The sequence below is a fragment of the Euwallacea fornicatus genome, chromosome 32 (genome assembly GCF_040115645.1).
Source record: "Euwallacea fornicatus isolate EFF26 chromosome 32, ASM4011564v1, whole genome shotgun sequence".
In the NCBI taxonomy this organism is placed as follows: Eukaryota; Metazoa; Arthropoda; class Insecta; order Coleoptera; family Curculionidae; genus Euwallacea; species Euwallacea fornicatus.
In genome coordinates this window covers 232,407-258,958 of record NC_089572.1, presented here as the reverse complement: position 1 = coordinate 258,958, position 26,552 = coordinate 232,407, and the positions used below count along the sequence as shown (strand labels likewise).

The 26,552-nt window shown below is 33.4% G+C and overlaps 3 protein-coding genes and 1 pseudogene across 4 annotated transcripts; 2 read left to right on the top strand and 2 right to left on the bottom strand.

The window, feature by feature from the left end:
• Positions 1–1,074: 1,074 nt before the first annotated feature.
• LOC136348362 (probable E3 SUMO-protein ligase RNF212) lies at positions 1,075–14,262 on the bottom strand. The gene is made up of 5 exons (XM_066299138.1): positions 14,066–14,262; positions 11,760–11,893; positions 11,560–11,706; positions 11,328–11,498; positions 1,075–1,371 (listed from the first exon to the last, which is right to left on the bottom strand). Exons 1-5 carry the CDS (start codon positions 14,172–14,174, stop codon positions 1,318–1,320), a joined length of 615 nt encoding a protein of 204 aa, XP_066155235.1. The 5' UTR covers positions 14,175–14,262; the 3' UTR covers positions 1,075–1,317.
• LOC136348358 (histone-lysine N-methyltransferase SETMAR-like) lies at positions 9,743–10,871 on the top strand (annotated as a pseudogene).
• Positions 14,263–17,897: 3,635 nt separating the features above from the next.
• On the top strand, positions 17,898–19,134 carry LOC136348180 (mitochondrial transcription rescue factor 1). Its single transcript, XM_066298804.1, has one exon. The coding sequence runs from the start codon at positions 17,979–17,981 to the stop codon at positions 18,552–18,554; it is 576 nt and encodes a 191-aa protein (XP_066154901.1). The 5' UTR covers positions 17,898–17,978; the 3' UTR covers positions 18,555–19,134.
• Positions 19,135–20,144: 1,010 nt separating this feature from the next.
• Positions 20,145–26,472, bottom strand: Ocrl (Oculocerebrorenal syndrome of Lowe). 2 transcript variants are annotated; one of them, XM_066298801.1, is made up of 17 exons: positions 26,077–26,472; positions 25,713–25,893; positions 25,521–25,652; positions 24,414–24,505; positions 24,046–24,167; positions 23,825–23,995; positions 23,613–23,775; positions 23,504–23,557; positions 22,738–22,910; positions 22,479–22,626; positions 22,272–22,420; positions 21,746–21,986; positions 21,588–21,684; positions 21,322–21,533; positions 21,097–21,262; positions 20,899–21,026; positions 20,145–20,846 (listed from the first exon to the last, which is right to left on the bottom strand). In XM_066298801.1, the coding sequence occupies exons 1-17, from the start codon at positions 26,146–26,148 to the stop codon at positions 20,601–20,603; spliced, it is 2,547 nt and encodes an 848-aa protein (XP_066154898.1). In that variant the 5' UTR covers positions 26,149–26,472; the 3' UTR covers positions 20,145–20,600. The 2 variants fall into 2 exon arrangements, with proteins under 2 accessions (XP_066154898.1, XP_066154899.1); XM_066298802.1 differs by lacking the exon at positions 23,504–23,557 and having other exon boundaries at positions 26,077–26,470.
• Between the last annotated feature and the right edge of the window lie 80 nt (positions 26,473–26,552).

Genomic DNA, 26,552 nt, shown 5'->3' with positions numbered 1-26,552 from the left:
TATAGAAATTACAAAAAAAAATATATGCAAAAGTGATATAAATATTTTTTTAGTTTTGACAAAGAAAGTGGCGTAAACTAAACAGGTTTCATTTCGCAACTAACTGTATAGTTATATAATCCGCTTATCAAAGCGGGCAGCTTCATTTTGTCACTTGCTTAACGAATCGAAGCAGTAATACAAATAATTGTCGCAGTGCTATTAATCAACGATAGGATAAAGATATCCAAATGAATGCCATTTTCAATGCAAATTCATTACGAAATGCTTCTTCATGTAACTCGTGTCATATCGCGGGAATTCGGTTCATTCATCAAGTAAAATTCGCCTCGCTAGGTAAAGTAATCCATTTTCTAACTGACTGCATTAACAGCTATTTTCTAATTTCAACAAATGGAGTTTGTAATGGAAACCGACGGCTAAACGAGTTGTATTTCGCAACTAGTTGCATAACGCAAGAGATAACTCACTTTCGTAACTACATTATCAAATAGCATCAGTAAGTGTGAGTGTGATGTAGGTGTCTGATTTTTATGTTCCACGGCGTCTCGTTATCGAATATAGAGAGTGTTTTATTTTTTCACGTTGCAGTAAGTCGAAGTTTTAGGTTTTTAATTGTCAAGACCGTTTGGAATGTTTTCCACGATATGGAAGTTAGTGCACGCTCACAATACAGCACTGGGTTCAACATACAGCGTATTCGGCACTTTCCCACACATTCAACATTATTATAACCACAGCAACCATGACAACCATATTTACTCTCAAATGAGAACAAGTTAACCCGAGCAAACCAACGGGACGTTGCAATTACTCACAGGGAGTTTAGGAATAAGAATATAATTCGTACATGGTTTCATAGGAAATTTAATTATTTTTTAGCACATTTGCTAATATACAGAGTGTTTTATATATAAAAAAAACGCATTTAACCGACTTAAGGTCTAACGAAAAAAATATTAACTTTGAGCATAAGTTTTTAGTAATATGTTTTTGTATATGGAGCTAGTTTGTGAACTTTTCAAAAACAATTTCTAAAATTTTTGTTTTTATGTGAATTCGAATCACATTGTAAGAGAGGTTTTGGCAGGGTCATATTTGAATTAAAAACATAAGAAAATTTGTTAATCTTTCGAAAACTGCCACAGACCGCGATCAAATTCGGGCGTCAAAGGTTCCCAGGTCGAATTTGCAAGCTTGGGTTCCTCCGTTCGGGGCTGATCGCCCAGGGTCTCACCATCGGGCCTTGGCAGTGAGCTCCTCCTATCGGTCCTGGACAGTAGGCTCCTATTATCGATCCCAGACAGTGGGTTCCTCCTATCGGTCCTGGACGGCCGAGGCCCCTTGGTCTTGGACCCATTCATCTGTTATCTGTTACAACTCAGATAGTTGATGATAAATAACAAGTGGCTTAATCAACGAGCTACATTTACAGCTTATTGCCTATTACGAGTTTCTTTATGGCAATCATCCTTTACTTTGGCTGGGAGATCGAATGGAGAATGGGGAAAGATGCCGCAAGCGGAAATCAACAATATCATTTTGAGTATGGACGACAGGATTAGGGCTCTATTTAATAACCGTACAAGTTATACTTTGTACTAAACTTCGCCTCTTTTGATTGCCGATAATGTACATTTAAGTCAAAAAAAAGGCGATTTTAGTTATACAGGGTGGGCCACGAGTAACGCCTCGGAATTTCATGACAAAGCCAAGAGATTTTTTAACTGTTTCTTTTTTGAGGTGTATACAGACTAACTAGAGCTACATTTTCAAATTATTTTCAAAGTATACAGAGTGTCCCAAACACATGTAATTGATCAAAGTTGCATTTTTTTTAATGGGAACCCCTGTATATTATATGATTTTTTAACTCAACCATCTTAGCAATTTCATGTGGCATAATGTTAAAATTGAGGATTTAGATATTTTTATAAAAATGTATGTTTTTTGCGAAAATGAGTAGAGCTAGGTATAGAGAACCCTAATGATATTCGATAGATAAGTAAATTTGGCATCTAACAGTAACACAACATACCGGGTGTCCCATTTAAATTAAAAAAGTTATTAACAGTTGAAAGTTGAACGAATTTGGCGCTATTTTTAGAACACCCTGTACAATTCGCCGACTTTTTGAAACTTACAGCACAAAATTTGGTCCCTTGATGGCTTCCTATTAAAATTTTGTTTTAAAAACTTAAATGTGGGATGAGAGATTGGGTGTTGAAAATTATCTTGCATCTTGACAAAAACTGAATTATTTCAAAAACTGTTAGAGTTAGACACCATAAACCATAATACAACTTAATTTCATTTTAATGGTTGAGTTAAAAAATCATATAGTATACAGGGGTTCCCATTTTAAAAAATGCAACTTTGATAAGTTACATGCGTTTGGGACACTTTGTATACTTTGAAAATAATTTGAGAATGTAGCTCTAGTTAGTCTGTATACACCTCAAAAAAGAAACAGTTAAAAAATCTCTCGGCTTTGTCATGAAATTCCGAGGCGTTACTCGTGGCCCACCCTGTGTTTACAACTCATGAATAACTCAGTATAATTTTGAAATTTATCAGCAAAAGTTTAGTTTTGTTGTATGTGAAATACTTTCTAACACTGTAAGTGCATAAATTAATTTTCTAATTAATCGGAGAAGAACTTCAATCTATTAATAAAAACATTCTCAGGCTTTTCCGATGCGTGTGTATTTTGTGGGCTGTAGGAAAGTGCTTATTCTCAATATCTCGAAGACTATTAAACTACATTGAAGGCATTCTGCTCCCGGATGTTGTATTTAGAACCATCGCCGCTATCAGAAAATCTCTATTGCCGTCAGTGGCGTAGAATCGGCGGCAGAACTGCAGCTTCTTAAGCATCGCTAACCGATAACGACAAAAGCAGCGATATATGATATTATCGAACCCGGCATTCCATAATAATTTATTATGGAAACAAATAAATATTTATTTCTAATACACCATTAAGCAGAAGCGATCCTCAAAGTAAAAGCGATGAAAAGTTCTCGACGTCGATCCATGCCTGTAATTTGCTTCGGCAATTACCGGGTTTGAAATGTATTATTTTCTAAATAGGTAGTTGCTACGAATAAAATTTCTTATTCCTCTGGGTAAATATAGAGCTCGCTTTGGATTAGCGACGTTTAAAAACCCAACTCGAGGCAGAGGGATGATTATTCCGTAAGTGCTCCAAATTATTGGTAAAAGCAGTGAAAGCCTTTTGAATAACCTACTAAAAAGCCCGTGCATCAAACAAGAACACAAATGAGGTGCCGGGCTGGGGCACCTGAAAACTACCTTTTCGTACAGCGGCTGCAATAGAAATTGATTCTTCAGGAAAAATACCGAAATCTTGACCCTTAGAATCGACCCTTCCCATTTTGAATAATTCATTTTCTGAGAAAAAAAACGAAACGATCCGTCGTCAAGATAATTTCGTATGCATGTGTCCCGAAGCCAACAAGAACGTTTCCATAAGATATGAACCTAGTTTTCGATATTGTGTTTGTAAACGCAAAGGCGCATTTGACTAACAAATGGACACTATGAATAGTTTATCCCTACTGACGATCTACATTTCAATTCCTTTGACGTCAACATTAAGTAGCAACAAAACTGCATTCAATTTCGGTGTTTTTATTTCCATTTCCATGCGGCAACGTTTCGTCATTGATAACCATTATTAAGGCAAGATACGAACCCCATGAATTATCAATATTAGAACGACCATTAAACCGCCAAGTGCTGACCCACAACCCACGAAAACTTTAAATATTTACACCATTTGAACTAAAATACCCGGTTTATGGTGACTCAATAATACACTCTATTTTTAAATTGCTGAGAGCTAATTACTGGCCATAATGTAGGTTGTGGAACGTTCTTGAGGTAAAAACGAATTGAAAAGCAATTAGTCGGGCATTTGGAGGTTTCCTGTCGTGTAAAATGTAGATTTCAACGCAACCGATATTTTAAACGAAACAAAACAGCCAATGAAGAAAAGTTGATTTTTCACAATTGGTTTTAGGCCCATCGTCGGTCCTGAAAGCGTGTCGCAATTCTCGCTTTTCCCTTTATCTACCAGATAAATTATTAAGCCATTTAGAAAAATGTATTTGGTAATCTAAGCTCGATCGTGATGGATGAGCCTATAAATAATACGATATAACTCCCATCTCTTCCTGCTAACGTGTCATAGAGAGTCAACGATCAAGTTATGGATGAGCAGGAATTTTACGAACGCCAGCGGAACTCCATATTACCTCCTTTGATGAGGGTATGAAGGGATATTTCATTCAATGCTTGATGTTAATGCTAGCAGAGCCACTAAATGTTTCAGGTTAATAATTGAAGATGCGCAGTTGCATTCTTTGATTACTTAGTAGAACCTCCCAATAAAAGAAATCAGAGAGCTGAGGAAAATATCACAATTTAGAAGTTCACGTCTCGATTCCGCCCCGTGAAATAGTGATTAGCAGCCTGAACATCAGGGAATTCTAATCTCATTTCTAGTCTCTATATCGTCTTGAGATCTCTAAAACTGTAATTTCATATTCGGATGACTAGTTCGAAGCTCCCAATTAACCCCACTAAGGGATCAAGTTCAAAAGGAATCCGATCATACTTCAGTTGCATGTCTTAATGCAGAGCTATGAAATAGTTATAAGCAGCGTGATTGTGAGATACCTCTAATCTCCTTTTTAGTCTATTTGTTATTGAGAAAGGGTGTTCCTTAAGGCCACGCCAATATTTCGAGGTGCGATTTCTTAATTCATTTTATGAAGAAGAGTTCATATGAATATTTGTTCGCAGTGGCTTAAAGTTTTACTTGTTGGGCGTTGAACTCTTTCCTTGTGAACTTTTAGTTTTAAATTTCACGAAAAGTGCTTTAATTATTACTTTTAGTTGCGGCATGTGTTAGCAAGAAACAAAACCCCGCGTTTTAATAATAAAATATTTCTATTATTCAACCAGTGGCGTCTCTGCATACATGTGTTCCGATATTTTTCACGTAAAAAGTGATACGCCATTGACATTTCTTCGCGGGAATATTTTTTCTAATTAGTGCGGTCAATAATGCCTGAAAACGATTTCTTACGCTTTTCTCGTTAGATAAGCAGTTATTGATTAAAACCATGAGAATCATCTTAATTAACTCGTTTATTTTAAGAGTTCATTATAAGTTGTTGTTTTATATTAAATATTATATATTTGATAGTCTATTACAAGAAATATTTTTTATATAGAATTTATCAGCCTAATCCGAAAAAATATTCTCCGCGAAAAAACATCAGTGGTGTGACACTTGTTTCGTAAATAATATTAGAGGACATGTTAGTAGGGACGCCACTGCTTGAGCTATAGAAATGCTTTCTTATTAAAGTACGGGGTTCTATGTCTTACCAACTGCTGCAAGTGCTTTATGACAAACTTAAAAATAAGAGCTTGGAGAGAAAATTGTCAACGCCCTGTAGCTAAAAATTTGTGCCGTTGCGGACATATCTTCATACGAACTTTTTTTCAGAAACCTGAAGGATCGCACCCTGAAACATTAACACAACAATATAAGAACATGTTGTATAACGCCCAAAAGCCAATAAAACAAGATGATAATAAACAAAAACACATATAGGCGCTGAACCATCAGGGCATGTCTTGGATTAATTGATGTGTTATCCGCGAGCTCTCAGATATGTTATGACTTAATCAACGCACTGCGTTTAGAGTGCTTCGCAAATGCATTTTGTAATGATCGCTCTTTAATTTGCAAGAGGTATTGCGCACGCATTTAGTGAGCTTCATCCCCTATACAGGGTGTTAATAAATAAGTGTCCGATATTTCACAGGGTTACTTTTCAAATAGTTTTATGATGGAAAGTTTTTATAAGTATGTGTTTCAGATCGTTTAGTTTTCCAGACACGGGGCACTAAAGTTAAAAAAATAAATCACACATTTTTTGATATTTTTCGATCTCTCCCAGCTAATTTTTGCGTAATTTAGTATCCGGGTTTTTTTTGGGATGAGAGATTCAAATTTATTAACGATTTAGTTGTTTTAAGAGATTTCTCTCTTCGAAAGTAGCATACAGTAGTCACGAAAAAGTTGAAGCTTTTTAAGTGTTTCAATGGTCGCTTCGGTTGCCCTCTAGAAGATACAATTAAATTGAAGATAAGTTAGAATTTTTCATTTAAAAAAAAAATCGGACACGAAATCTCGCAAAATTAACCGGAAGAGATCGAAATACATCGAAGAATATGTAATTTATTTTTTCAATTTTCATATCCTGTATCGTGAAAACTAAACAAACTAGGGCAAATATTCTATCTTAAAATTACTTGAAAAATCACCCTGCGAAATATCGGCTACTAATTCAATAACGCCCTGTATATAATACCCTCATTATAAGCTCATCCAATAATGTTCTATTATGTTGATTGACCGTGAGAAAGCAATTGAATTGAAAATAAACTATAAGTGTGCCTTTTGCTTGTCGTTAAGGAAGTCGACACAAGTGCGGCTTCAATCTAAAATACGTAGGTAATTTAGGGATTTCTTAAACTAGTCTTGAAATGATGATGTTTTATTTCACTAAAGAGCATTTCGGCCGGGTATTTTCATTTTTCGCCATATAGAGAACATGAAGATGTTTGAGAATTTTATTCCTAACACCCACGATCATTAAGCTAAGATTGCTTTAATTTATGACGGGAAGTCCTTGTCCATCCTTATCTTATCTCACTGTATATTATACAGGATGTCCAAAGTGAGAATGTACCGAATCAACTTTTCATATTTCAAATATTTAAAAAATAAAAAAATTCAAATAATTTTATTATCTTGCATTGCATATCGTTCAGCCCCATGACTGTACCTTTGCCAGAGGTGAGCTGTACATTTTTTGTATGTTTTCGTACCCATATTACTTCTTAGATGATTCAGTCGAGTGCTAGCGCGGCAGCAAAGAAGATGTTTGCCATCCGGAATAAAATAATCAGTATAATCGGCTGTTGATTCTTATAAAACACTAGTGAAATACGTCACTAGTGAAAATGACATTTGGTGAGTCAACATGAATATCGCGAAAAACCTTCTTCTTTTGTGGTGAAAGTGGAAGTTGTGGTGTTCATGCTGTTGCTGCTTGGAAATGCGTTCTTGCAGCAAAACTGAATAGAAGGAGGTGCTCTACCTATACCCCCTCTCTAACATTGCAACGTTAAAGTGCAATTTATTGAGGAGAAGGTCGGTAGGAGTAGCAGATTTGTGTAATATGGGTTTTGTGTTTAAATTAAAATAAGAGGTTCCGATCGTTCTATTTTGGGGATTTTTACAGTGGGTCAACAAAGCATTTGCACCCTCCTACTATTTTCAATATGTGAAGAGGAATAAAACTTACATACATTTTAATAGTTTTCATATACAGGGTGTTTAAAAGAGACGCGGCAATATGTAAGGGGGTGATTTCTCAGGTTACCTTACGAGGAAATGTTCCTATAAACATAAATCCGGAAATGTATTGGTTCCAAGATACAGGGTGTTAAATTATGTCTGCAAATAACGTTTTTGAAAATTACTTCAAATACCTTTTGACCGATTTTTTTTTGCTATTTGGTAGCGTTGTTTATGGTATTAAAGAGCTGATTTGGCGCTACCTAAATTACAATTATTATGTCTAGTGGCATCAGGGGGGAACACCTTAACCAAATTTATTGACAAAAAACTGAGTTTAATTAAATTTAGATATTCTATTGAGATGAGGCAATTAAAAATACAACTTTTTTGTCTCTTAAATTTTCGTCGTATCTTGCTTCAAAAATAACAAATAAAAACTAATTTAATACATGTCCATTTATCATACAAAAACATTTTCAAAAAATTTAATGATTTATTCCTTTATTCCCTACGAATATTTTGTACTCTGATCATTTTTAAAAAGGTAAAAGTTACCAAATTAAGAAAAAAACAGTCAAAAGATATTTGAATTTTTTTGCTAAAACCGTAATTTAAAAAAATGTACACCATGTACCTTGGAACAATGCATTTCCGGACCTATATTTATAGGAACGTTTTTTCATAAAATAACCTGAAAAATCACCCCCTTAAATATTATCGCGTCCTTTTGTAAACACCTTGAATACAATACTACAAAATAAAATCACTGAAAAAAAAACCTTTTTCTAAATTAAGTCACAAATATTATAAAAAATAAAACAACAAAAATCTAACTCCAATAAATATTTGCACGTGATGAAATTATTTAAAAAAACAGGTTAACTTAATAAAAAAATAATCTCTAATATTTAGTATGCAACCCGTTTGCATCAATAATGGCCCTCAGTGTTGGCTGTTGGGCATTGAATCAATAAAAATTTGAATGTATTCTAAAGGGATTCTGGACCACCCCTCAAGTAACACTGTCTTCAGGTTTTCTTTGTTGGAAATGTGCTATTTTCGAATTTGCATATCCAGGATATTCCACAAATTTTCAATAGGGTTCCCATCAGGAGATTGTGATGGAGTAAAAAGTCTGTGGAAAACATTGTACAACAACCACTCCTTGGCCTAATAGGTTGAATGTTTCAGATTATTATCTTGTTGGAAGAAAAAATTACTTTCCATATTTAATTAAACTGCACTTGGCCTTAAATTATAAATCAATAGGTCGATATGACTGCTAGCTATCATTATTCCATCAATACGTGTCAAATTTTCTATCCCATTGTACGTCATACATCCCCACACTAAGACGTTTCCTCCAACATGTTTCACCGTAGGTTTCAAATTTTCTAGCTTCAGCTCTGTGTTTGGTTTTCTCCATGGTTTCTCCAAACCGAAAAGACAAAACTTACTTTCATCGACAAAAAATAATGTTTATCCACTATCCCAAAAGCTTGTCTATATAAGCTTTGGCAAACTCCAAACATTTCTGATGATTTTTCTCGGAGATGAACCGCCTTTTCCTTGTTGCTCTTCCAAAAATTTTTGCTACCATGAAGAATGGTTTGAGGATGGACGTTTTTTCCCGATTTTGTTGTTATATCAGCCACTAATGTTTGAGCGCTGATAAATGTATTTTTTTAGGTTTCTTTGATTATAAATCGCTGTTTTCGAGCGTGCAGTTTGTTAGGTCTCCCGGAACGAAGTTTATTTTTTATGTTCACCGTTCCTTCATACCTTTTTCTTATATAACGCACTGCCGAAAATGACGCATAAACACTATTTGCTACTGATTTATGACTTTTACCACGCTCACGGAGGCAAATTATTCGTGCACGTTTCGATATTTCAATTTAGCCCTTTTTCGGACTCATCTTTAGGCTGATCAAATTTCTCTAAAATGGCAGTAACATTACTGCTTCAATAAAAAAACAAAAATTACAATCAAGTTAAGGTGATTTTGAAAATAAACATCAGTGCACAAGTACTTATTTGGGGCACATTTTGAACGTTCTTGTTTATAACATTGTACAACAATTAACCTGAACTAACCTGCAATTATGTCAAGACGTTTTTATGAACCTTATTTAATATAATATTATAAATGACAATAGATTTTTGAAATTTTCTGATATATTAGGTCGTGTAGAATGAAATGAGTAGATTCTCAAAATGCCACATTCAACTGCGAATAACTTCACTTTAAATCTATATTTGGACTTGACTTTTTTATGTGGAAAAGGCATATTCTTCCTCTTTCGATCAGAGTTTAAAGTATTAATAATTATTGAAAACTTTTATTTTTATAAAAATTTTTGTGCAGCCATGCAAAATAGTGAAATTCGTATGTTAATGAAATATGAGTTCCACCGTGGAACCACAACAGCTCAGACGGCTCGCAATATTAATGATGTGTTTGGTACTGAAGTCACTTCACAGCAAACAGTATCTCGTTGGTTCATGAAATTTCGTTCTGGCAATTTTGACCTAACAAATGAACCACGTGGATGACCTGAAACTCAAGTGGATAACGATCATCTGAAAGCCGTGATGGAAGCGAATCCACATGTCAAAGTGCGTTCGAATTTTCGTTAATATTCTTTGTAACCAAAAAAACAATATTGACTCATTTGGCTGAAATTGGTAAGGTGAAGAAGCTGGACAAGTGGGTACCGAATGAATTGAGCGACATACAAAAAGAACGACGTCTCGAAGCTTGTGTTTCTTTGCTGTGCCGGTATAATAACGATCCACTTTTGAATCGGATTGTTACTTGTGATGAGAAATGGATCCTATATGACAATACCAGACGTTCATCGCAGTGGTTGGATCAAGATGAACCACCAAAACATTGTGCGAAAAAAAATCTTCATCAAAAAAAGCTTATGGTGTCCGTTTGGTGGTCCAACGCAGGTGTCATCCATCACAGCTTCATGAAACCTGGTGAATCGATTACGGCTGATGTCTACTGCCGACAACTGACCAAAACGATGAGGCAACTGACGGTTAAGCAGCCAAGATTAGTCAATCGAAGCGCACCGCTATTGTTGCATTCGGCCACACACCGCGCAAGTCACCTTGGTCAAGCTACAGGAGTTGGAATTGGAAACTCTTCGTCATCCACCGTATTCACCCGACTTAGCACCCACTGATTACCACTTCTTTCAAAATTTGGATAACTTCTTGGTAGGGAAAACATTCAACTCCGACGAGGCTGTCAAAGCTGCCTTCCACGAGTTTATCAACTCCCGGCCTGCAGGCTTTTACAGCAGGGGAATCAATGAACTTCCCGTTAAATGGCAGAAGTGTATTAATAATGGTGGTGCATATTTCGATTGGCAATAAAAACATTTCATATGAAAAAAAATGACTAAAGTTTCAATTCAATTCTACTCATTTCATACTACACAACCTAATATTAAAAAATATTAATGTGCGAATACTTTTTTGATCCATTTTAGGTAAATTTTGGGAAGTCAACGAGAACCAGTGAGATACACTTAAGATATTTACAAGTAAGTGTACAGATAAACCTAATACTTTCCCATATCAAATTGGCTTTGAGGTGAAAGAAGTTTTGTGTCAAAAACTAAATAATGGATCAAAATTGTATGCTCTCTGCCTAAAACACACTGTATATTTTAAATAATGCTTACAAACACTTAAACAATCTCAATTCGACTTGCACTTGACTTATGCCTGGTTATGCTTTTAATTTACGCCATGTCACGTATTATCCATACTTCCTGTGTCGATTGAACTTCCATTTACAGCGCAAACGAAACACCAAATCAATACATGGATATGAATTTTAAATATCCGTCTTACTACATTTGAAATTTCAATAAGTTTATTATACACAAACATTACTCACCCCTTCTAAATGTGCCAGCTTTCGGTCCAGAAGTTTTTGTGCCGAACCGGGTACTTGATTTTGAGAAGGTTTAATCGAGGACAGCATCGATATACTGGGGTCAAATGAGGAATAATTGTCCGATTTAAGAGGTGTGCTTGTCATAATAGACAACGGATTATAGCCCATGGACTGAAAGCGAAATCCATAGAATCTAAATAAATCGCCACTAAACGGGCAAATACTGCTGTACCCGAAACAATTCCTTTAGATGGTGGTTCTCATTTTGCAACTTTTTGTTGGCAACGTAGAGATTCATATATTGTTTCTTCAAATACATGTATTTTCTGTTCAAAGACTCGGCGAAGAGACTCCGATGCATCGATTGAAAATTAAAAATCTGAAAATTGATCAAAATCGTGTTGAATGTGTAAAATAAGGGGCCGCGCAAACCTTCAAAGAATGTTCCATAACGTTTTCCAAAGGCCAGAAAAACATTTGTGCTTGATTGTCCATATGCTGCGATAGTTCCATGATAGAAACAGATTTGTTGCAAATACGGCAATCTTTGGAATAACCCGCTGGACCTAAAATAGATATACGTACTCGTGAACTGGGTACTGATCTAAATACACTGACAAGAATCTTCAAATAGCTGCTGCTAAAGGACGGTTATTTGTAAAAATTGAAAAATTAAAACGTAGAAAGAAATACGGTTACAGGACTCATAATCAAACTATCAGCAGTGCTGTATTGTAATTGTAACCGTTCCGAATTAAATAAAAAATTAGAAATAAAAGTAAAATTTTTAAACAAATTATCATTTGATATAAAAAGCTCAATTTAAGAAATCCCATTAGCATCCAGCAACCGTTTTGGACCAGTTGCCATTGAGATTCCTTCCAATGAGCACTTTTAGTTCTGGGAAAATCGGATTTTGGATCTTTAATTCGGCTACTCTTCCATCATGAGATGGTGATAGTAGTACCTACCTAAATATTCTCCTACGTATCTCGTTTAATACTTAATTAAACATCTAAGAAGACTTAGCTAAAGCAAAAGTAGGAAAGTGACTCTCTAGAGGATGTTTCAGAAATATGAGATCCCACTATTTACGGATACGCGTTCTTATATTCAGATGTCTTCTATCATTACACTGAACAATCCTTAGAAGTTTGGTCCCATAGTACTGAAACACCCTTTATAAGAACTGTTATTAAAGATATTCGTTTAAATACAGACTGTTTACTAAATGCAGTTCGTAACTTCAGGACACAACTTCTTATGGTGCTAAAAAAAATCTTATAAACATGTGCAGGACATGCTCAGCCTCCAGACTCTGATTGTTGATATTTGAAGAAAATATATTATTATTTAAAATAAATTTGAAACCGTCAATGCCTAGGTTCTTAATATTTTGTAGTTATTCTATGTTGGTAAAGAGCTGCACTTTTGGTATAAAGTCAATTTTATCGGCCGCCAGTGGCGTAATTAGGTGTGAGTCAGTCAACCTTTTGCATCATAAAACGTCGAACGCCATTGGATTTTTCAACATTTTTATTATTTTCGAACTCAAAACGGTCAACAAAAAAGGTCTTTTGATTTTTTGCTAAAACTAACCTGTTCTTAGAAAAATGGCCGGCAACTACAGACAACAACCATGAAAATACGACTAATCCGTTTCGACACAAAATCAAATCATATCATTTTTCTAAAAATAGGGTATTATAAGACAAAAAAACAAGATACATTTTTCATTGTAAAATGTTGGGAGAATCCGAAAATAATAAACACATAAAAAAATCCAATGGCGTTCTAAATTTTATAACGAAAATGTCGACTGACTCACACCTAACTACGTCACTGGCAGCAAATAAAAACTGAGTTTATACCAAAAATTCATCTCCCTACCAACGCACAATAACTACAAAATTTTAAGAATCCCGCATTAACGGTTCCAAATATATTTCAAATAACACATTTTTTTAATTCACAAGACCCTAAATCTCAGAATATAGGTGTTTTGGGTGACATATTTTTTTTTTTTTAATTTAATATTATAAGAAATTGCGCCTTAAAGTTACTAGCCATACTTAGGAAGCACTCTGTATATTGGCAATGAGGTCAGTTTTTCCTGTGCTGCACAACAATAATTTAAGTAATTAAATACCTGCTTTGCCTTGACGATGTTTCCATTGAAGTGCAGCCCGAACCAAAAATCATTTAGATATCTACACAGTGTCCCAAATAAAATTTGCATTCCATGACATCTTCGATTTCGTCCAAATGTGGGAGAAACGTTAAAATATGTCAATTGTAACTTGAGGGGGGACCAAGCTTTATCTTGGTGTCGAAGTAATGTTTGTATCCCTCTAACGCCCAGATTTACCCCTTCAAAAATATTAAATGGCCAGAGGGGCTAAGTGACACATCACTTTGAAACTGCTTTCATTCTTTATGCAAGCATTTTCCCCCCAAGTTTGAAAGATTGGTTATTCAAACCATGTTCTTACATTTCGATTGATGGCATATATACAAAAATATGTGTAGAAACGAAAAAAATAAAAGATAAAAAGTTCCGGCAGTTATTAAAATTTTAAGTGAACAATTAGACATTGTTTTCATCTAAAATTGCTAAGGAAATTAACAACTTTTTAATTTATATAGAATTCTCCAGACATTATTATTTATTCCGGACATAACATGTTCTATTAAGAATTCTGAATTTAAACAAAAATACAAGAAATTATTCAACTTACCGGGTAGCGCTATGCACTTTGCACAAAATATATGGCCGCACTCTGATAAAAAGTACTTTACTTGTGGATCATACTTTAGGCTGCACTTATTACAAAACACCCAATTCATAATTAGCCTTCTACCTACTTATAAATTAATTTATATGATAAAGTTCGTAGATCTACTTTTGAAAATAAACAACATTAAGAAATTTGAAAGGAATTTTAAACACAGGCGGAAATTTCTTTTTTGTGGGTAATAGCACCCTCTGGCGGTGCAATATATCAAAATGATTTTATGCGAACGCAAATTATAAGCCGAAGTTGCAAATGTGGCAACGTTGCCGTCAGCACTTTTGCCTTGATATAAGTACAGTATTGCATAAGGAGTTTTCTGCAAATTTTGGAGCACCGCTAGAAAATCTATTTTAAAGCTTAAGGACAATTTTAGATTACCACAATTAAGGCATCTTCTTGAACCATCAGGATTCGTAATCATGTATGACAAACAAACATCACATAGTAGTTAAAAAATACCACATTTGTATTCTTTAAATGAAACATTTCATATATCAGCATTTTTGAATGGGTATTGCTTATATTGAAAGCCCAATATTATGTAAAAAATTAAAACTGGAACATCTGTATATACTTTTTTTTATTAGGAAAAATTTAGGATTTAAAAAATACAGGGTAATCTATTTTTATCTAGCCAAACCGAAAATTTAGATTCTACCAAAGTAGGTAAAAAAATTTAATTCTATAAATTTTAATTCAATTCTTCACGAATTCCGAGATAGCGATGTTCAGAAAATGTCTAATTTGTCAATACTGCGATTCTTTTTAAAAAGTTGCAAATTCGATTTTTGCTTATTTCAAAACACACAATTTTTTCCTCGATTTCATGGTTTTTAATGTATTTGTTTTGCCCTTTATATAACCTTTAATTACTGACGAAATACATCAGAGAGGCCTCCATTGTGTGCTATGCAACTTCAACACCTTTGAAGTACCGAACGCGTCGCAACTGCTATCTGACGTGGTGTCATTATTTGACAGGAAGCTCGGATTGAAACAATTAGCTCTTTTTTGTGCAAGGAGAATTTTTATAAACCAGAACTTTTAAAGTTTCCCAGAAAAATAAGTCAAGCGGCGTAAGGTCCGGAGGTCTAGCAGGCCAGGCCACAGCTTCATTTCTTCAAATCCAACGCTCAATATAATCCTTGTTTGGCCAATTTCGAATAAGTCAGCTGTAATGACCAGGACACCAATCTAATTAAAACCAGAAACGTTATCTTACATTCAACATCAAATATTCCATAAGGACAAAAAGCTTTTCTTCCAAAAAATGCAAAAAATATTCCCGATTAAGTTAAATTGGCAGAAAAAATAGACTTACAATTTGATTATTAACGAGTGCAACTCAAACATTAACGTTGAATTGATATTGAAAGCGATTTTCTTGAGTAGCGCCAAGATTTTCGTGCGACCATACATGCTCATTGCACATATTCAACAATACCTTTTTGAGTAAATGTAGCTTTGTTAGTTCGCAAAATCACTTTTAATTGTTCTTTATTAAGTTAAACAGCATTAATAAGCCATTCGCGAAATCTAATACAGCTTTCAAAATATCAAGCTAAAAATTCTTGCACACGACAAATATCAAAAGGTGCCTACCGTCTCTTCTTAAAGTTAATAGTTTACTTAGGAATATTTAACACATTAGAGGCTCGTCTAGCACCTGTACGAGGATTATTGTTGAATTGATTTAGGACAAAGTTATCTCGTTGAGATACAACACGAAGCTAATGGTCCCTCATAACATTAAACGATCCTGTTTCTTTAAGAACTCTATGAAGTCATACAAAAGCTTTACAATGGGAATGACGTTTTTGAGGAAATGCAGCTATATATGTACGATCTTTGGGCTTCTCTCGCAATTCTCCGAGCATGCCGATAATAAAAATGTATACGAGCATATTCTTCATGCGAGTAAACATAAGGCATTTTCATTTGATATTTTAAAAATTAAAAAAAAAGAATTAACATCAATCTATGCCAAACTACAACTAAAATTATTGATTTCTAAATAAATCTACAAAATAATTTACATTTTTTAAAGTAAAAATTGTTCCCAGTCTTGACTGATAAGAACCCTGTTTTGATTTTTTTTTCAATAAAACAAATACATCAAAAAAATTTATTATCGTACTTCACACACTAAATTACATTGGTGAAAAAAATTATATGTTTTGAATCTCTTAAACTTACTTCTTAAAAACAATTGCAGCCTGGACAAATTAGAATTTTTTTGAAAATCAATATTTCGAAATTGATGAAGAATTGAACTAAAGTTTTTAGAATTAAATTTTTTTGCTTTGATTAGTAGAATTTAAATTTTAATTTGGCTAGATAAAATTGGGCCACCCTGTATACTAATATACGGGAGGATTAACTTGAGAAAACTCAATATTTTTTAACTAGTTTCGGATGTTCGCCTGTTTTATTTTACTACGAACTCTGACAGTTCAGGAAAAAATACTTAAATGTCTTATAAAGGTCTGTTTAACTCTTAAAATAAACACGATAGGAGTACTACAAAAATATATTGAAAAACCTTACAAACTATTGTTTTTTAAGCGTGATATAGTAATACTGATACACAGGGTGCGGCATGAGAATCGAGAGTTTTTGAAATATTCATAGAATTATTAGTTTTTAATATTTAATCTGTTTTTTCATTATTTCGTTCGAAAGCATAGCATTTTATAATTATCAACAGAAAATTGCATCTGGCATGTTTCCGAGTAAAGCGAAGTGGGCTTCCCTTTATCGCTTGCTTCACCCTTTAAGTGTTTTCAGGAATATGCACAGGTCGTTGAGAGCTGGAAGGATTTTTTTTCATTATTAAACCCCCTGTTCGTATTTTTTTTATCGAACGTAAGATTATGCCATGTGTAGGAACAGAACCACTTCGATTAATATCGAGTTTGCGACAAAAATCATTCTGAACTGCAGTCGCAGACTCACCCCTCCTAACAAAATAACCATAAGGTTTATAACACCGAATATTTGATGTTATAAAGTCCATGACGACTCTATAGTGGCAACTGAAAAATAATAATAAAATACTATAAGCTAAAGAATGAAATGCCTATTGGATCACAATGCTCCCATTGTAAACGGCCGAGTACTACTTGCTCTAAAAACGCTTGATTTCCGAGCCACACCCTGTAGAAGGCATCCCATGCACAAAAATAATGGATGTAGTACAAATTATACCTACATATAGCATGCAAAATTATATTCAGTAAAAGTATTTGATTTCAGTTCTACATGCTGTTAAAAGTAAATTTGTTACTTTTGTAGATTGGAAATACAAGATAATTGAGCGTAAATGTACGTAATCGACTAGGAAGTACAATGCGTCCTTAATCAAGATGGGTCAGTTCGATTAGGTATGAGAATAAAAAGTGATTTGTATTTTCTGCTAAATAATTTTTAGCCATATCGTTTAAAATGGCTCGTAAAACGAATTGATACTTCGGTGATATAATTTTCAATGCAATAATCACTCCAGTATATATACAAATATAACATACTTAATGGATTCAAAGTTGAGATTGTGGTAAAAGTATTTTTATAAAATTTTATAATTATAGCACCTTCTATATCATTCTTCTGAAAACTGAAAAGTCTTCCAGAAAAATAGAAGATAAAGTATATAATGTCTAGATCTCGTTACGTTCTATCTACGCTATATATTTAGCTGCTCAACACAGTTGCCAGTTCTAATATCAGGACTTGTACAATTCTACGTAGTTGACTTCATCCAGTTCATTACGTCAAATCTAATGCAATCATAAATAGCAAAATAGGTTATGATACTTTTATTTTGAGGTGAAATTAGTCAATAATTGTTAATTTCGAAATGTTTAAGAACATTTTAAGATTAAATAACAGCACAATACGTCTCTTAAAATGCGGTCAAAAAAGGTACAGCGGCATGCAAAAATCACAAACACCTGCATGTAATATGACCCCAGATAACCATCTTGCATTCCCGTGTTGTGGACCCCAAATCCAGCTGATCCGGCACAAGAAGAAAGGCCCTAAAAGGAATCAAAACACAGAAAGTGAAACAGAAATTGAAAATGATAGTGAAGATCTGCGTGACAAATTTGTAGATAAAACCTCTAAAATTTTGTATATTCATGTGAGTTCAATGCGAGTCGATGGGATTCTAAAAACCGCCCTCGGAATGGCAAGGGCGAAAATAGAAACATTGATTTATGAGAATAAAATTCGTATAAATGGACAGAAAATAATTAAAAAAAGTGCAGTTGTGCAGGAGGGGGATGAAATTGACCTTATAAAAGGTCCTGATTTGAAAAATCCCAATTTCATTGATGTTGCTAGAGTAGAAATTTTGTCCTTAAAACCCAAAGAAGAATCCATACAGATAAAGATAAGAAGATACAAATCCCTTAATATTGAAGCATATTAATATAGTAAATGATGAGAAGTGTTCAGTTATGATTTCACTCAGTCTTTCAAGGGACTTTAAAAAATTGAGGCTTTTTTTTTCATATAAAAAAGACATTTCATTTTATTTTCTGTATAAACCAAACTTTAAGAAATAAGAATGCTCTGATTTGATTTTTCTCAGTTTTATAAAAAAAACCTTCATATTATTTATTGGCAGTTGATTTTTAAAACCTGCATTGCATTCATTGAAATGAAAGTTCACAAAACCATAACACTTCTATGAGAAATATATGCCAATCACATTTCAGTAAATTTCAGATAGGTTTTATGGTGGCCTGAATAAAATTATAGCAAAATTCAGAATGGCCTATAATAGGAGAACAATTAAAAATCCTTTTTTATGCATGAAGAACGCGCTTTCATTTCCTAAAAATGTTCTTTTTTTAACTAAAATTTATACACTATTCAGGTCGCTGACAAAGGAAATTACAATTAAAAATATATTTTTAGCAGCTAGACTATAACTAACCGCCTAGCAAGCTGTGTCTATTGTAAAAAATATGAGGTTTTATAAATAAATAAATTATATTTAGCAAAAACTGTTTTATATTAACTAAGACTAAATAAATTTTAATCTAAAAAATGCTGGTAATAAATACTTAATATACAATAATTTAATCTAAAAATTGTACATATTTCTACAAAGTCGTCAAAGACTTATTAAGATTTATTGAATTGCTAACAATGTAATATCTTAAATACAATTCAGGAACAGGGGTCCAATTCTCAGAGATCCAAATAGGATTATTTCATATTCCTCTGCAATCTCACCAAATTCACTCATTTTAACGTCATTCAAACACGAAATGCTGCCATCCAAACTTAAGACAATAGGGCCCCTGTTCATTGAAGGAAAGGATTCAAATGAGGGCATTGAAAACTGGAATCAAATTGACGAAACCTCCTTTCTAATTCAAATGCCCTACTGGCCATTTTTTACATGGGTACGTCCCCATATCCGACGAAGTTATGCGATTAGTTTAGATTGTACCACACAGATCTATTAACGTCATTTGATTTTAAAAAATTGTGAATACTTAAATTATCATTTTCTCTGGCTTTGTATAAGCCTTAAAAGAACCATAACATTAACCACTTCAACTTCAGGTTGGTAAAATTGAAATAATTATCTGCGAGACATCGAAATAAAACAAGCAACCAAAATCGGACTTTTGATGTGCAAATTGCTGAAGGCACAACTGATTATTATTCTGCAGATACAGCTGTTACTTACCAAGTACTTGATCTAACGGAACTCCAAACAATAGGTGAAGAGATATACCTCTTACAACGCCAATATTTTCTTCATATCCTGCATTTTGAGATCTTGCCGATGTATTTTTATCAAAAAAAGTAAAAATCATATCAATTTTTCTGCTATACTACGAATGGCAACTGCGGAAAAGTAATAAGATCAGTTTTTCCACGTCAAATTGCATGACTTCAAACCACAAGCATCGAAGACTCATCAGAATATTCTAAACACAAATAATAACTACTGCTATTAAAAATATGGTGGCTAATTCATTTCAAAGTTATACAATTCTCATTGTTGGACACTTTATTTTAAGCTCAATTCTTAGATAATATTTTTTAAAATAAAATTAACTTTCTTAAACCCATCTGACTCAGTTTAAAGCCACTCCGTATTGATCATAAATGGATAGACTTTCATCTATTTAAATACTTCAATCCAACTGATTTATACGATAAGACATTCCTTAAAATTAATTCACATTACATCCTCATCGAGTATTCGATACTTGGTTCCAGATTCCGAAAAATTATAAGTCAATCGATGTTTAGGAGAATCAGTTTCAGGTAAAACTATCTGGGCATAGTTTCTTCATGTTAATAACGTTACTAGCTGTTTTACTGTTAACAACAGATTTAGGGCAAAAGTAGGGAAACAAATACGTGTCCAAGTAACATCCGAAGTCCTGTATAACAGTTATAGTTAAAGTTTGCAGTGTTTACATATACTTCTGATCTTAACTTAAAACTATCACTTAGGTGATAATGACGCACTTAAATCGTTCATAAGAAAATTATAAACAAAGTTAGCTTTGCCGCGACTAGCTTGGGGTTTAGAGTTCCTAATTTGATCCCGCAGTAAAATGTCACCAAATAAAGATGATAAAGTTTTCGCATCATAACCATTATCACTTGTGTACTTTAACAGTTCCTGCAGAAACATACAGATATACAGGAAAACTGTTCGATGAATGTCGTTCAGTTTTTGCAAAATTAACTGCAAAAAATAATAAAAATTACAGGAACAAACTTACTTGCGCGCTAAATACCTGTCGGCAGTTTTCAAAATTATTAGCAGCGGCTATGCAAACATCTTGAAGTTCAAAAGGTATTACAGGGTCCTTAGTGTAAGATAAAAACAAAAGCATTGTCTCGGCTACAGCCTGCGGAGTGCCCGCTATAAAATGTATTAAGGAAGAATTAGATGATTTACAAAATTCTAACAAAGATATTTTGTGAAAGGATACGTAAAGGCTCTTGGGACCCGTAATCAAGCCAATCTCTAATTCTTATTAGTTCCTCATGAAGGGCACATGACTCAAACAAATCTCTGGTTTTCAATCCATATCTATATAAGTGATCTACTAAAAGCCACAGTTCTCTAGGTATCGAATAACGTATTGGCAAGCTACTCTAAAACATACAAGAAATAAAGTTCGCATTTAGTATAAATCATCCACAAGAAAACTTACAACTGAACTATACTCCTCCTCATTTAAATTCATTACAGGTACTTGCATCCTCACCAGTGAAGACAGTGATTGTGTAAAACAAGATTTTTGGCATGTCCCGTTGATAATAATAAACATATCTTTACCGCCCTTGAGGTGTAAGACTAGAATATCATAAAGCGTGTCCACATCGACATCTAGATTTACCTCTAACCGAATATCACAAGTTTCTCCTGAAATAGGAAATCCTTCATGGAAATTGGTTCAAAAAGTTAATTTAGACATACCTGGATTTATGCTTCCACAAAATGGAAGAATTCGCAACCAATCTTTGCAATAAGTCTCTTCATCCAATTTTTTTATAAATTCGAAGTCTGCAGGAACCTAATCAGTTTATATTGTTAAAAGTTAAATTTAATTACACACAAATAAAGAGAATACTTACCACCCCAGTATTGGCAATAATGATTTCTTTATACTGCGGCTCTCTAAACCGAACCGACTCAAACGTTACTTCAGTTTGATCTACCGTGACTTGAGGCAAAAACTCGTTCTCATGTTTATCCATCTTCTTTAACAAATCTTCATGCACTTTTCTATATTTTACGGGATCCACCACACTGATCTCCGATTTGAATAAGGCGCTTACTGGTTTGTGATCGCTTATTCGTAAGTCCATATGACTCCTTTATAGAAAAAAAAATTATTAGCTCCGTTTAAGCTAGTAATATTCTGGCATTCGATAGAGAAGTATACAAATAACTTAAACTTTGGCCACTTGTATTTCAAAAACTAAGAGTTTTCTGACATGTATATATGACATACCAGAGTTCTAATAAGATTGTTCGTCGAATTTCCTGCTAATACAAACCGAAACCTTCATCAGAACTAACAAGTTTATCGTACAAAAATCACTAACGTAAGTGTACACAATGTACATCTATGGAAAATATAAGGTGTCAGTATCATACCTGTAATGTACTTGATGAATGCCTCTACCACGCCACAAAATTCGATCAGTCCAGGCAGGAGGGCGAGCCTTTTCGCTGGTGTCATATACGTCACTGTGCAAATCAAACTTATACGTAGGCGGAAAATTTATATCGCCCTCTAAGTAATCCTACAATTTTTAAAATAATGTTTTTAATTAAATATAAAATATCTAGAGGATGTCTCACCAATAAAACGTTCCCTCTTTCGCGTTGCTGGCTGAGTTGATCCACTTTTAGCAAAGTATTCATTTCACATCTCGCAAGCAATGTTTTAACTTGTGTATTAGATAAGTCGGTGATGCGATAATTTAAGTCTCCCAACCAATACACCTGACTTGAAGCAATAAAAAAATGAAATATTACTAATCGTTGGGGGGTATACGGCGGTATTGGACATGATTAAATGCGATAAGATATGCAAAATAGTGCATAAGCAATTACTTACTCATGATCTTTTATAGACTGTGGATTCCTTTTGAAGTTAACTCGAGCGTTGATGTCTTTGTAGTCTTGATTCCGGCGTTCGAATTCGTCTACATGGGCGGCAAGATGACAATTTACGAAGCAAAGTGAAGTATTATGCAGTTCTAACCGTACGGCTACTCCGCCTTTATTCCCCTAAATAAAATTTACTGGTAATTCCTTTACTTTTAACTGGTTTTATTCTATATGAAGTTAGTCACACAAATTTTACATTCCAAAATCTGCATGAACCATTTTGGCAACACCTTTTTGGTATACAGTGTGTCCATGTAATTATGTATGGAGAAATAAAAAGTATAAAAGATAATACCATGTGATGAAATTGAGTGTTGAAATGGTAATAACATTTTCAATAATATAAAATAATTAATTGGCATTATTGAAAATACAGAGTGTTTCTGTAATGTGTTTCTTCCTAATTTTCTTCCCAATTTATTAAAGAAAAAATATATATAAAAATTTTAAGTTATATTTTTAAAAAGGGTGCTCATGATCGTGAAGATTCGCAATTATTTACATGAAACATAAAAGAAAACCATCCATACTACTAAAAAAAACTTTATGAGAATAAACTGAACCTATGAAAACAAAATTAAACAATAGATTAAATCGTATTTTATTGTAATCGTATTAAATTGTAATTGTTTTAACCAATTACCTTCGCAGAGTTATAGCATAGTGAATCGCATTAATAAAATGCACGCCACTCGAACAAAACCAATAATTACCGAGAAAAATCTGCCATTATAAACATTTAACTTTCTGTAAAGGTAGTCTCTTTCCTAAACAAACAAAATCATCTAAAGTCTACTGCAAATTAAACCTGAATCAACTCACCATCTTTCCTAAGAGGCCAGTTCCCACAGTATCACATGACACATTCTTGACATGAGGGTAATGATGATTATTGACAATTACAGCTAACTGCATCCCAACTAATCTTGCTAAGGCAACTAGCCTGTACTTGGCTTTTGGATTTAAACCATCCATAACAAATTTCCTAGCAAAATGTATTAGATCTTGCTCTACATTTAAAGCACAAGACTTACTGCCACTCTGCTTCTCGTGGTGTATCATTAAAAATAAAAGCCTCCTTACTCAAATCAATTTCCTGAAAACCCACTGCATATACATCTGGAGGATTATCATCACAGCTAAGCCAAGATCTTAAGGGAGCAGTAGGAGCTTGTCCATTTACATTCCAAGTACCAACAAAGACGCTGTGAAATTACTCGTGAATAAACCAATGCTTACATCTCTGATATCTTACGTAAATTCCTGTTTCTCAGTGAACTCAGAGTCCCTTAATTTTAGCTGATATTTTAACAAGGATTCTCTGTTAATGGCCGTTTGGCCCTGGACTAAATTGTCTCGCACAAGAACGAAGTCAGACTGAAAAAACATGTTTTTTTAACGGTTGTCCTATGCATTTAGAATGTAATCAGGATACAAACTACATAGTTTATAAGCTAAAATCTACAAATAATACAAGTATAAGTTTGAAATTTGATTCACATATTCCGACGCTGGCTAGATAAGAAACTTTATCAACATTCATTCTTTTATCAGTAGACTGATAGTGATTTTTGAAGTGCATGAATTAATTAGGTTTAGCGCCCAGTCAGTGTTCAACCTTACTTGATCATTCATTTGGTCAGAGTTCTTGAGGACTTGGTTAATAGTGCCAAAATATTTTTCAAGCCAGGTGAAGTTTGGTTTGGTATTTGAGACTAAAAAAGAAGAAAATCAATGAAAATTGTGGAAAAACATATTAAAGATACAGAAAATCAGCGTCCAAATTTCACAGTCACAAATTTTTACCAACGAATATAATCTCTATGTGTTTTAATTCACGATCTTAGTGTATAATATACAATGGATTCATACTAGTGCTTCGGTTAGGATAGATTTTAGGTCAAAATGAACAAAATTTCTTGAAAATTTGGTGAACGCTATTTTTAGTGTATAATATTCTATACTATTAAAACAGAAGCTATAAAACACACATGAAGATCAACTACATTTTCTCGCCTTGTTCTTAACACATGTTAATAATGACAAATTTATTGCTCATTATTTACCTAGCAAGCTAATGAAGATGGTTGCGATGGAGGTAAAAGTCAAATAAAACATTGTCATATTCATATAATTCAGGATGCTTTGTATCTTTGGGTTCCTGATTCAATTTATTCTTCATCTAAGCAAGTTTATTGTAATTGTTGTGATTGTATCAAATCTAGTAATGGAAAAAAATCGGATATATATCGCGGTTATGAAATGTTTATAACCATTACATCTTATCTTCCTCAGCGCTATGCACATTTTGATTTAAATGTGATATATATAAATCAGATTTGGTATATAATGTGCAATTAATTTATTTAATTTTAGTAACTCTCTTTTTAATAAGTTGTTGCCCACTTTCTATTATGAAGCAGTTGATTGACTGAATAACATTCTTATAAGAGAGCACAAAATAACTTTGTAATACATATATCCTGGGAATCTCTTTTTAAAATATTCTGACAATATAGTATAATATACATATGTATATGCCATAATATATTACTCATTCTTGGTGTATATATATTGTTTTGTTACATCTGTTGTGACTTCAGAAGTAAACTAACAACACCATATCAAATTAGGGATATTCACCCTATATGTACTTGCTTACCTACTTTTTCATTCCAAAAGATAGTTATGCTAAAATACAAAAATAAATATGATGTCATAAAAACACACCTTCTTTAGCTTTAATAAGCTCAGCTGCAAATGCACAACTTTCTTTTCCCACTTCAATGCTGAATTCATATCTACTCTGCTTATATTTTATGATTAAAACTACATTGTTTTGACCAACCGTTGGCTCAGTTTCTAAAAGTTTAATTATCCTTTCAATGTAAAATAAGTAAAAATTTTAAAAGATTGACTTACCACAAGAGAAATTGTGATTTATAGGGATAACAGTTTCTATGGACAAATCTGAAAAACTTACAGGTGGAGTTCTTGAAGAGACAAGAGCAAATAAAGCATTAGACTTATTATATTCCACTAAGGCTAATATCCTATTGCTGTTATTAGAAGGCCCTTCAATTACAGAAACATTTAGGTGAATCTGAGATTTGCTGTTAAGAATTGTTCTTTTGAACTCAGGAATTGAGATTTTTCAGTTTAGCTGAAAGAATACCATTTACATTTACACCTGTGGTTAAAATAAAAATTCATTTTCATTTCAATTAATATGTTTCACTTATGAATGAAAATTTTTTGGTGAATTATTGGTTGATTAAAAGGATACACTGTGAACTATCTCAGCTGCTAAAAACTTTGCTTGCACAATGTTATAAATTTCGTGATTACTGGCTAACATTGTACATTTGATGAGTACTCAGATGAATATTCTGTGCCTTGAACTATATTATTTTACCGGTTTAGTTGTATTTTTTGTTACGATTTAATTTTTTGTTCTTTCTAGCCTGGTAAGTGCGATCACTCTGGGGAATATTTGGGATTGAGATCCGCCTGCTAAAAACAACAGCATCATCCAGTAAACTGGTGTTTAGATTGTTTTGATGACTCAGTTTGCTCAATGCTGTCTATTAATCAATAAAAAACGTGTTAATTTTCATTAGAAATTGTTTGGAAAAAATAAAATATACACTTTCGTTTTTAATCTAAATTGAAATCATCCAATTATTAATTACCTAGAAAAAAATTATTACCTCTGAAATCCATTGACACGAAAGCTTGTCGAATGTCAAATCTAAAGACAAC